Source organism: Lissotriton vulgaris, chromosome 6 (assembly GCF_964263255.1).
Source record: "Lissotriton vulgaris chromosome 6, aLisVul1.2, whole genome shotgun sequence".
NCBI lineage: Eukaryota > Metazoa > Chordata > Amphibia > Caudata > Salamandridae > Lissotriton > Lissotriton vulgaris.
The window spans coordinates 136,386,081-136,398,115 of NC_141694.1; the positions used below are offsets into that span (position 1 = coordinate 136,386,081).

Sequence of the window (12,035 nt, forward strand, 5' to 3'; positions counted from 1 at the left end):
TACCAGGGGCGTGCTGCTGCTGGGACCCAGGGGAAGGCTTGCCTCCCTGGGCCCTACCCAGCCCCTGGATTGCTGATGGACTTTGTTTCTGGAGGACTTCTCTTTGGACCCTTCTTCCTGGCCCACCCATGCCCCGGGACCCTTTTGTGCCATTTTGAGCTTCAGGGCTGGATATCTGTTACTTTAACGCCTGGGGCGCTTTTTCTCTCTTTGCCCGCTGATTTTGTTACTTTAATGCAGGTGCCCACCGTGCCTTATGGCCACTGGTCCTTGATCTGAAGATTCCCCATGTGCAGGTGCCCACCCTGCATTTTTGATCCACTTATTTAATTATTTTGAAGCGCAGGAGCCCACCTTGCATCTCCGTGGGGATTTGTGAATTATTTACGGGTGCCTATCCCGTTCATGCCGGTTATTTAATTATTTTTCCTACGGGTGCCCACCCCGCTTATTAGTGTCCTTAACGGGTGCCCACCCCGTTTCTACTTTTATTTTATACCTCGAGGGAGCCTACCCCTCATTATTACCCCGACAAGAGGATGCCACCGCCGCGGCAAAACCGGAAGCCGGGCCCACGTCCGCCTGACTGTGGGCGGGGCCTGGAGTGCGTCCCTTCCGCTTCCCCCTGCCTGGGGGAAGCCTTGCCCGCCTTGCCGGTCTCCCGTGTGGAGAGGGAGACCGGGGATCCTGCCCACCGCCCAAGAAGAAGAAGGGGCTGAGTGGGGGGCCGGGAGCCTACCCCGCCTCCCCGACTGGTCGCAGGAAGTCCCGCCCCCTTGTGCCACGCCGCAAGGAGAATCGCCGAGGGGAACAGGTGACGCGCTGGTCGGCGCAGGGGCTCCCTTGATTGAGGAAGAGCCCCGCATGCCGCCACCCGAGTGAAGAGGAGCTCCGCTGCAAAGCTCCGATGAGTGGGGGCTTCGTCCGTGTGGTGTCCCGGTGAGTGGGAGCTTCACGTTGTTTAGTGCCCTTCGCAACCCAGTGCCATGGTTGCGCTACGAGCAGCCCCATCTTGCAGTGGGCTGCTCCAACGAGGCAGGCATGATTTTGGTCTAGAAGCCAGCCAGCTCCACTGTGCCCATTGTCCACCGCTGAGGACATATTTACTATGGCATATTGCATTTTAAAGTGCCAGCACCCTCCCCAGCGCTAGCCCAATCATTCTGACAGCATCAGTTGGGGAGTTAGGGCGGCCCGGATGCCAGTGGGCCGCCACCACGTTTGGTTAATGACTCCCCAGAGCCTTGTTGGCTCCATCGTGACCCCACAGCTGGTTTCAGAGCCTAGAGGGCTCCCAAAATGCCTGTTATTTGTCCTAGAGCCCAGATGGCTCCAAACTGTGCCCCAATCTTTGTCCTAGAGCCTAGAGGGCTCCAACAGTTGACACAGCTTTACTCCTAAGGGCCAGTGAGGGCCCCTGTCGCAATTTGCTTCCCAGCTGCCCAGCAAGTCGTGGGCAGCCGCACCGTTTAGGTTTTCCTTCCTACGGACATGTCTTTGGACTGAGAAGTGAGTCGCACTCCTTCATCCCTACTTTGGCCTTCCCCAGCTGCGCAGCACTTAGTGCCAGCTGCAGCGTTTAGGCCCTGTTCTTGCCCTCAGCTGCCCAGCAAGTAGTGGTACAAAAGGGGGTGGTGATGGACGGAGCATCTGAATCAATCAAACACTCACACCCAGTCAAAAGATCTGGGTTTAATCCATCACCGTTCTTTAGCCCACTCTGCCACCCCAGTTCAGACATGGCTATATGCAAATCAGTCTGACCCTGTGCCTCATGGGAACAGTCCAGCCCGAACTGCCAAGCCATATCTTCCCTGGACCGGAAACAAGCTTCCGAGGACCGGTTTCTGGCATTCCAGCCGTCTTCAGCCCGGCTTGCTTGAATCCAGTGGCAAACTGAGCAAGGGACTCACGTCTGACCATACCCTGCCACACTTATGGCAGCCAAAAGCGGTACAAAAGGGGGTGGTGATGGACGGAGCATCTGAATCAATCAAACACTCACACCTAGTCAAAAGATCTGGGTTTAATCCATCACCGTTCTTTAGCCCACTCTGCCCCCCCCAGTTCAGACATGGCTATATGCAAATCAGTCTGACCCTGTGCCTCATGGGAACAGTCCAGCCCGAACTGCCAAGCCATATCTTCCCTGGACCGGAAACAAGCTTCCGAGGACCGGTTTCTGGCATTCCAGCCGTCTTCAGCCCGGCTTGCTTGAATCCAGCAAGTAGTGGGCAGCTGCTACTTTTAGGTTTTGGCGCAGTGACGCAACCTGGACCCTAATGTGTTTTATGTGCTATTATGATTGATATGCTAATGCTTTTTGGGTGTTAGGAAATGTACTGTATGTAGTATGGTTTGCGCACCCTGTGTTCTGATACCTCTAAACATAGCTTATGCATAGGAGGTTATTTTACCTGTTTAGGTTGGTGTTAGGAAGATTATACTTCCCTGTGTGATTTACGCCCCTAGTGTAAGGTTTTACTTAGGTGGTGAGGGTCTAATGTAGTTAGACTGATGGGATACTGTGTAGGATGGATTTCATGGCGCAGACTGTTGCAAAGTACAGTGAATTACCAGTGGTTAATGGTTGTGTTCTACCATGATTATTTGGTGCTACAATTATTCTATGTTCTAAGTGCTATTACTACAAAGTGCTAGTTCTACCAAGTGCTTATTCCTGACAGTGGTCCATGTGGCCCTGTCCTGTGTGTATAACCCCTTGCAAATATTGCCCAGTGCCAGTTGGCACAGTGTACAGAATGTGATTACTATTCTAATGTGTTGGGTGTAATACAAAGGCTATTTTTGATATAACCTTGTGTGGAGTTCCTTTTGTGGGAGGCCTTGGATGTTGTTGCTGGTGGGTGCGTGCGCAAATGCTTTACACATCGCCTCCGGAATAAGCCTGACGGCTCGTGCCAAGCTACCAAGGGGGTGAGCAGGGGTTGTCTTGGCGGGTGACTTCCTTGCCCTGACGTAGAATGGTGGTTTCTGCCTGGCTTTGGCGCAAGCCTTAGCCAACCAGAAATCCCCATTTCTAACACTATCAATGTACATAGAGTAGGCTTTATGTAAGCAAATGAACAGATACTATATATATATATATAAAATGCAAGGCGTGCTAGCACAGTCAGAACTGCAAAACCGTCAAATTGAGAAAAGATAAGCCAGCATTCAAAATAAGTAGACACTTTTTCTGCGACACTGAGTTCGCAGTGTATGCGTTAAAATGCCTTTGAGACCTTTATTTCATCGGAAGCACCATCAAGAAAGCCAAATTAAGAGTTCTTGAACATTTAAGAGCAATCGCTAATAATGACAGACAGTATCCGGTTGCTCGTCATTTCCATGAAACCCATAATCAAAATCAAAACCTCCTCAAATTTTGTGTGTTAGATTCAATCCCCCAGAGGGAAAGAGGGGGAAACCGCATGATTGAGTTGAGGAAACTTGAATCAAAAATGATTATAAAGTTTAATACCATGATACCTGCAGGGTTAAACTTTGATGAGGAATTGTCAATCCATCTGAGATAATAACACAAAAATATGAATTTATGAGTCTATCCTTTGCGTCTATTTTTCTCTTGATATGTTTTTAACTGATCGTTTTTTATATTACAATGAGAGAGTTCTTCCGATACTAAATTAGAAATTATATGTTTCCATTGCAGAATGAATTATATGAAAAATGTGAAGATCCAGAAGATGAACTTTATTTATGCTCACTTGAGCAGGACTCTTGTTTTTAGCCTAAGCAAAAGTGTAATGAATTTAAAATTGATTGTTTAGTGGCTAAAATCATGTAACACTGGTTTAAATATTAAGTTTAAATGCCCACTGGGGCAGTATATTTCAATACCAGCACTGTGACCATACAAATACGGAAAAAGTTAGTCCGAATGGTCAGGCCACGCCCACTGGGGCTTTAAATGTTTTGACATTCATTTATTTTGCATTATAATTATTTAACTCGAGTATTGTAGAATTATGGAGTACAAATTTGAGTTCTTGCAAAAATCGAGGTATTTTCACTGTTTACATCTATTGAAGATATAGCAATGGAGTCTTTCCACGGTTTCTATCAGTAATGGGCGGAACTAGTCTCTAGCACTTTAAAAATACATGTTGTGTTGGTAAAACTTGACCCGTGAACAAGCTGTGACTGAAACAGCGAAACGCGTTGGGCACCCGTTGCATAATTGAATAAAGCGTTTAACAAATTGAGGCCGTGGCACCAGTGTGGAATTCTTTTTCGTCAACCTGGATGTTGTTTTATATATAATATATATACACATATATACATATTTGACCAGTTAGTAATGTACTGCTGCATGGTATGTAGCTGCTATAAGTATACATTAAATCCTCCAAATATGGATGCAATATTAATGCTTCTATTTTTAATAAACATAGTGTGCATTAGAGCGTAAGCAATTTGCACAAGAGCACAAAGTCACCAAGTGGATTGTGCCACGATTAGAGACACGGTCTCTTGGTTGGAGGTCTGCAGCTTGACGGTAACCTGTTCAAAGTGCGAGGCTCGAGGAGAGCGCCATTAGGGCCTGGCCTCCCGGCCCCTCGCCATGCCCTCATCAACTCAGGTGGCCTGGCTAGCCCAATGGGTGACCGGCCACAGGAATCACTTCTGGGGCAGCAGGGACGCACGTCCGGAGCGGGAGAGGGCGGAGACTCGGGCCTATTTAGGCTCCTGAAACTTTGGTTCAGTCTCTTTCCCCGCCTGCGCCGGATTGACCCTGGACTGCGCCCCTCCTGTTTGTCGAATCTAGACTGCCACTCGTGTTTCTATCTGTGGAGCGGTTGGCCGGGAACATTTGCGGACCCTTGTAGCTGGGCACCTTGCCCGGATCGGCGGAGTCCGGGACCTACGTGGGAGTCGGGGCAATCGGCGCAGATTCGGCGAAGAAGCAGCGCTTGCCGGATTTACTTTTTGTCGGAACCTGTAGCAGAGGATACCCGTGCAGAGGCCGAAGCAGCTTGGAGCGGCCGGCTCACGAGGTGAGGTGTCGGGTATCCCGAGGGGCCTTGGGCAGCCGTGGGAGGCGGGGAGGGGCAGAGAAGTCGGCCGCTGTTGCTGGGATGTGTCCTGCCGCCCGCAGCTGCCAGGGGTTGTCCTGCACGTCTTAGCGCGCAAGCGGGGCACCGGCGCTTTGCCTCACGATCGGGAGCTCGTGGCGAAAAGGCGGGAGCGTTCAGGCAGTGCAGGCACTGAGGGCAGGTTCCCTCGCATCGAGCGCTGCATTAACAATATCAAGTCAGATTAGGTGAATCTGTTGCTTAGTGGGGTAAGGTGCCTCCCTGTTAAACACAAGAGCCTGGCAGGCTGAGCAGCTCATTATTAAACAAGAGAGCCTGGGTCAAAACCTCAGTAGTGCACATGTGCACCCCGACTTCCCTGAGGCTGGCCTCCCAAGACAACTTCACATGTGCACCCCGACTCTACCCGAGGCTGGTGCCCCCAGGCCGACCGCACATGTGCACCCCTACCCGAGGCTGGTCCTCCCAGGCCGACCCCACATGTGCACCCCTACCCTCCCTGAGGCTGGTCCCCCCCCAGGCCGAGTCCCATGTGCACCCCTACCCCACCTGAGGCTGGTCCCCCAGGCCGAGTCCCATGTGCACCCCTCCCTCCCTAAGGCTGGGCCTCCCAGGCTGACCCCCTCCCCCCACTTGTGCACCCATACCCTGTCTGAGGCTGACCCCTCCCAGGCCAATTTCTTGTTGAAGACTTCCTGCTTAACCATGGCTCACTCATTGCAAGGTGGCAGCCGCCCTCCTTTTCTGCAGAAAATTCTTGCCATTGGGTGTTCCCAAATGTTGACAAATGTTGACAAGCATGCTTCAGGTCCATGCATGCTAGTAACGCTCAAACGCAACAGTGTGTGTGGCGCTCTGTGTGTGTGTGTGTGTGTGTGTGTGTGTGTGTGTGTGTGTGTGTGTGTGTGTGTGTGTGTGTGTGGCGCTCTGTGTGTGTGTGTGGCGCTCTGTGTGTGTGGCGCTCTGTGTGTGTGTGTGTGTGTGGCGCTCTGTGTGTGTGTGTGTGGCGCTCTGAGTGTGTGTGTGTGGCGCTGTGTGTGTGTGTGGCGCTTTGTGTGTGTGTGTGTGTGGCGCTCTGTGTGTGTGTGTGTGGCGCTGTGTGTGTGTGGCGTTGTGTGTGTGTGGCGCTCTATGTGTGTGTGGCGCTGTGTGTGTGTGTGTGTGGCGCTCTGTGTGTGTAGCGCTCTGTGTGTGTGTGTCTCTGTGTGTGGCTTTGTGTGTGTGGCGCTGTGTGTGTGTGTGGCGCTGTGTGTGGCGCTGTGTGTGTGTGTGTGTGGTGCTGTGTGTGTGTGTGTGTGTGTGTGGTGCTGTGTGTGGTGCTGTGTGTGGTGCTGTGTGTGTGTAGCGCTCTGTGTGTGAGTGTCACTTTGTGGTGTTTGTGTTTGTGTTTGTGTGGCGCTCTGTGTGTGTGTGGCGCTCTGTGTGTGTGTGACTGTGTGTGTGTGTGTGTGGCGCTCTGTGTGTGTGTAGCGCTCTGTGTGTCACTTTGTGGTGCGCCGTGTGTGTGTTTGTGTAGCGCTCTGTGTGTGTGTGTGTGGTGCTCTGTGTGTGTGTGTGGCTCTGTGTATGTGTGTGGCTCTGTCTGTGTGTGTGGGTGCAAATGCAATAGGTCTCGCATTTGCGAGAGATTAAGCTATTGGCATTGTAAATGACAATGCCATTTATTTATGTTTTAAAAACAAAAATGTCATGAGCAATGCCAATATCTCTAAATTTAACAAAGACGAGACCATTGCATTGTAAATGCTTGTTATTTTTTAGGTCGGAGGGGTAATCACCCACCACTATATTTGCAGACCTGTCTGGAACTATTAGTGTTAAGGAACAAGAAAGTGTTTCACGCACAATAAGTGCATTGGTAATTTCTTATCTTGGCATATTGCTCCACATTTCAACCTCTTTGAATTCGTGCGGATTACTTATGTATGGTGTTCGCTTTTCATCTTGAGCAGACGTGATGTCATGTCAGAGATTTACCCTTGAAGCTTGCAGTACCCAGTGTTATAAACTAAGTTAAATAAACCCTCTGTGGACAGAGCGCGTGCAGACAAGGCAACTCTGCAAATCGGAAAAACAAATGTGTACTTACTGCATCTGAAAGGCAGACACTATCCAGGAACAAAACCCCTGAAAGAAATAAAAAAAAAACGAGACAGTCAGCGTTACATCAGAAGAAATCATTTTGCCATTTAAATCTATCTGTCTCTCTGTAAACAAAAGTGCAATGAAAGAGAAAACGGACTGGCGTGAGAGCGACTTCACAGGAGGAAGGTGGTCTCATTAGCAAGCGAAGTGCGATCTCGGGGGACCCCCGCGGGGTGAATCCACAACTCATCCACATCCTCGCGCTCGACGTGAGATTAACATGGATTGCTTACACCCCCTCCCACGGTGCACAGCGGGGTGCCCCCCCAATACACATCCCTGCTGCAGGCCAGGCCGGGTGTGGATTGGGCCTCTAATGAGCATCTGCAGGAGGCTGCAGATTACACATGGTCACCGCACAGCCGCTGAGACTCGTGTTGTTTCAGCGGGAAGACACCCCCGTCAGTCATTTGTTCTCAGCCTTGAGTGACCTGCAAACAGAAGACCGGCAGTCACATGTGTGGGGCAGAGGGTAGGTGGCCGAGGACAGGGTATCAGCAGGAAAACCAGCATCACAGCCTCGGATCAGCTAATATCAGCAGCCATGGTCTCCTGTGCACCGAAGGATAGTCCTCGAGGGATGCCAGCGTCACCAGTTCCATTTGCCACCTTGAGCAATTCGGTGGTAACCCATAATTATTGTTGTAACCAAATATTTTAATTACCAATGAATGGCAAATGACTGAAGCCAGCGGTTGCAAGAAGTTTAATGAGCAAGTAAACACATATATTAACACGCGCACGAGAGGACGCTCTCAGTGCATGCAATAGAATATTACATAAAATGCTTGTGAAGGTGTGGAAAATATGAACAGATTTATTTCAATTAATATTTTAGAACAGCATTTAATGGATTCCAAAAATCATACTGGTAACGTACCACATACAGAAACACACAACTTGCACCGTCACACATGGAATGCACCTGAACCTTCAGTCAACCAATCAATCAGGTGACTTGTAAAAAGCGTCTACTCACCCGTCAGGGTCTCAGGGCGCTGAGGGGGTACTGCTGATCCATCAAAAGGCGCTGTGGTTGAGTTGAAAAGCCAGGTCTTGAGGTCCGTCCTGAATTGAGGCACTGACGGATGATTGCCAGAGGTGGAGGGGCAGGGTGTTCGAGGTCCTTGCTGCGAGGTAGGACAAGGACGTTCTTCCTGCCGTGGTATTGCGAATATGTGGGACGGCGGCCAGGGCCAGCTGGGTGGAGCAGAGGTCTCTGGTGGGTGTGTGAAATGCGAGGCGTGGTCGAGGTACGCAGGTCCCGCATCGTGTAGGGCTTTGTAGGTGTGTGTGAGTAACTTGAAGTTGATCCTTTAGTTGACTGGGAGCCAGTGAAGTTCTCTCAGTTGGCCGGGGATGTGGCTGCTGCGGGAGATGTTGAGGATGAGATGAGTCTGGTAAAGGCGTTCTGAATGTTCTGTAGTTTCTTGAGGTGTTTCTGGGTGATGCCGGCGTAGAGTGCGTTACCGCAATCAAATCTGCTGCTGATGAGCGTGTGGGTGACCATCATTCTGGACTCAGTAGGGATCCACTTGAAGATCTTTCGGAGCAGGTCTAGCGTGTAGCGTGTGGAAGCAGGAGGATGAGACGGCATTGATCTGGAGGTTCATGGTGAGCGAGGAGTCTAGGATGATGCTGAGGTTTCGTGAGTGGTCCGTGGGTGAGTGGGGGAGACCCAAGACCTGTGGGCCACCAGGAGTCGTCCCAGGCGGAGGGAGAGGAGAGGATCAGCTAGGTGTTGTCGGCATACAAGATGATGTTGAGTCTGTGGCTCCTGGCGAGAGCTGGGAGCAGGGCCATGTAGATGTTGAAGAGAGTGGGGCTCAGGAGGAGCTCTGTGGCACTCCGCAGCTGATTTCTGTAGGTTCAGAGTGGAACGTGGTAGTCTGACTCTGTGTTGGCCAGTTGGCAAGGTATGCCAGACTGGGGATCCCTTGATCACTTTGCCACGGGATTCAAGCTAGCCTGGCTGATGAAGGGTGTTACCCAGAACCCGGTCCCAGGATGCTTGTTTCTGGTCCAAGGAAGACATCGCTTGGCAGTTCGGGCTGGACTGTCCCCATGAGGAACAGGGTCAGGATTGATTTGCATATAGCTGAGCCTGAACTGGGGTGGCAAAGTGAGCTAAAGAATGTTGATCGTTTCAACCCAGATCAGTGACTGGGGGTGAGTGTCTGCAATGTTTCAGCGCTCCGACCATCATCTCCTTGTGTTTGCAATATTTTAGGAAGCAACAACAATTTTGTTCCGAAATGTACTTAAGTAATTCTTGAAACACATTTTTAAGTGCAAGCGCATTTGAGAACAGAGGTTCTTCAACAATTATAAACGCACTGACAATGCACTGTTGAAGAGGGGGCGTGGCTTGGGCGCCGATAGGGATGGCAGCGTGAGCCTGTAGCTCCGCGCCCGATCCCGCAATTTATCCTGTTTATTCCCCTTGAGAGCCGCTGACAGTGCAGGCATATCGTGCAGAGCACCGGGGGCAGCTGTTGCGCTCACTTTCGGCGAGGCGGAGGGCCCGGCAGCATGCGGAGAGCCGGTTGACGATCTGGGGGAGCCGGGAGACGTGAACAAGATGGCGGCAGCCCGAGCCGGGGAGAACGAGCGAAGAGGAGAGGAGCTGTGAGAGGGTGAGGAGTGACACGGGCTGAGGCACAGAGGGCCCACTGAGCGGGGGCCAACCTATCAAGGAGTCGAGCAGAGGGACAGAAGAGAGATGGGACCCCCGCCGCAGCGCCAAGGAAAAGTAAGCACAGCTAGGACGCTGGCACCTTAAGATGGCAGCTGCCAGGCAGAGGATCCGGTTCCAGAGTACTGCCTAAGACGATCGCTGTTGTGGAGGAGTCGGTCGCTGGCTACTACGGAGTTGGAGCAGAGTGGGGTGCCGCCTCCGTGAAGGCTCAGAGGAGCGATCGCCTGACACCGCAGCTCCGGGACTGGGAGCAGGAGGCGGGCTCTCGGTCGAGACATCGGCGGGACTTTGCGACCCTGCGGGGTGTAACGGACCGTGGGAGGCACTGGAGGCCGGCTGAAGGCGGCAAGCTGCGGGGCGATGTGCGATCCCTCCCGGTGAGTGCTGCGCTGCGGGCCTGCACCAGATTTTGAGAGTGTAGATGTGGGGCGGGTCTGCGGCGTAGCGCGGGCAGATCTTGAGGAGGAGCGACTGTGGGAGCTGCGGCAAGAAGGGAAAGAGGCAACGAGGAAGCGGCATCACAGAGCCGCGCTTGGCCAATCCCTTGACATTAGCAGGCATTGATTTTGACCCGGCGTATACGAACAGTAATGCCATCCCTTACCTGGGATACCTGCACAAATTCATGAAGCGACACTGAGCTGGGCCCCTACAGAACACCGATTACCCCCTGAGGGGTGCCAGTTGCGTGTCGAGGAGGAACATCTTCTGAGGGGGCATTCAAGCACCGCTAGCCCCTGCGTGAGAGAGGCGGAGACGTGCCAAGGAGGATAGATTGACCACCAAATCACGAGGCTTGCGGAGGTGGGCTGCCCTCTGAGACACGAGTGCTGGGGATCGGATTGGTACTGCCTGGGTAGCTGAGTGCCGTGTCATTCTATAGCCGGGTCAAATTGACGGGATATAGCACTGTCGAGAAGTGACCAGTGTTATTACAGGAGGAAAGGCGGCACAGGAGGAGCGGTGTCTGATCCACATATTCCCTGAGTGCCTGAAGAGAGGTCGCCCGGCTGAAGATAAAGTGGCAAGAGCAGCTGAGCTTTGCGGGCGGATCAGGGACCTGGAGAGGTGCAGGCGGGCAGAGGGGAGGACAAGGCCGTTGCCGAGAGCTGGCTGGGAAGGTGCCGACCTGACGCTGAATAACTGAAGGACGAGTTACATACACCCATGGCAAAGGCGGTGGCTTTGGTGACCTGGATGGCCACGAACGGCCGAGAGATGAAACCGAAATCGGGGCAGGAGCAGGCGAGGGAGCTGGAAGAAGATTGCAATGCCCAGAATGACCCGGAGGGAACGGCGCAGGAACAAAGACTGAACAAACGCCTTGATGGAATACTAGAAGCCATAACGGCGATAAGGAGTCCTTGCATCAGGATATTGCACAGGTCGCAACAGGATTGGGTCTCCTGAGAGCGGATCACTCCAAGCTGGCGGACAGGGTGAAGGAAAATGAGCTACTGCTTCAGGATCTCAAGCCTGCGGTGGTGACAGCAGAACATAAGTTGAACGATGTGCTGGATCGCTTAGCGACACTGGAAAAGAGGGCGGAGGACTCCGAAAGTCGCTATCGGAGAAACAACGTACGGGTAGTAGGTCTGCCCGAAAAGACGGAGGGGGATGACGCGGTCGCTTACGTGGCGAACTGGTTCAAGACGGTTGTTGCCCCAGAAGTCCTGTCCTCCCCCTTCTCCCTGGAAAGGGCGCCTAGGGTTCCGGCCCGGCCGCCCCTGCCGGCTCGCCCGCCTCGGCCGGTGGTGGTCATGGTTCTGCACTTTAAAGACAGGGATACACCGGGCACGCTCGGCAGGTCCTTTCCAGGTGGCGAACAGTGCGGTCATGATCTTTCCGGATTACACCCAGGAAGTTCAAAAACGCAGGGCCTCTAATTTATCTGTGAAAAAGGAACTACGAGATGAAGGGATACAATATTCTCTCCTCTTCCCAGCCAAGTTACGAGTAATCCTGGATGGGTCGACACACTTCTTCCAGACTCCTGAAGAAGCATGGACTTGGCTTGAATCGTATAGGGCTGGCACGGACCGCAGAGGTAGGGGGGACCGCGGAAAGCAGAAGCCTACCCAGGTGCGCAAATCGCAACGCATCCGCAAACGCAACAAAATCCAGAAGATGCT

The 12,035-nt window shown here is 52.3% G+C and overlaps 1 protein-coding gene across 1 annotated transcript in view; it reads right to left on the reverse strand.

Moving 5' to 3' along the window:
• Positions 1 to 12,035, reverse strand: part of LOC147706906 (mechanosensitive cation channel TMEM63A-like) — a 239,408-nt gene that overhangs the window by 188,941 nt on the left and 38,432 nt on the right. Inside the window, exon 4 of the mRNA XM_086926166.1 lies at positions 7,150 to 7,187. Within this exon, the coding sequence (XP_086782292.1) occupies positions 7,150 to 7,187 (38 nt within the window). The remainder of the gene's footprint in view (positions 1 to 7,149; positions 7,188 to 12,035) is intronic.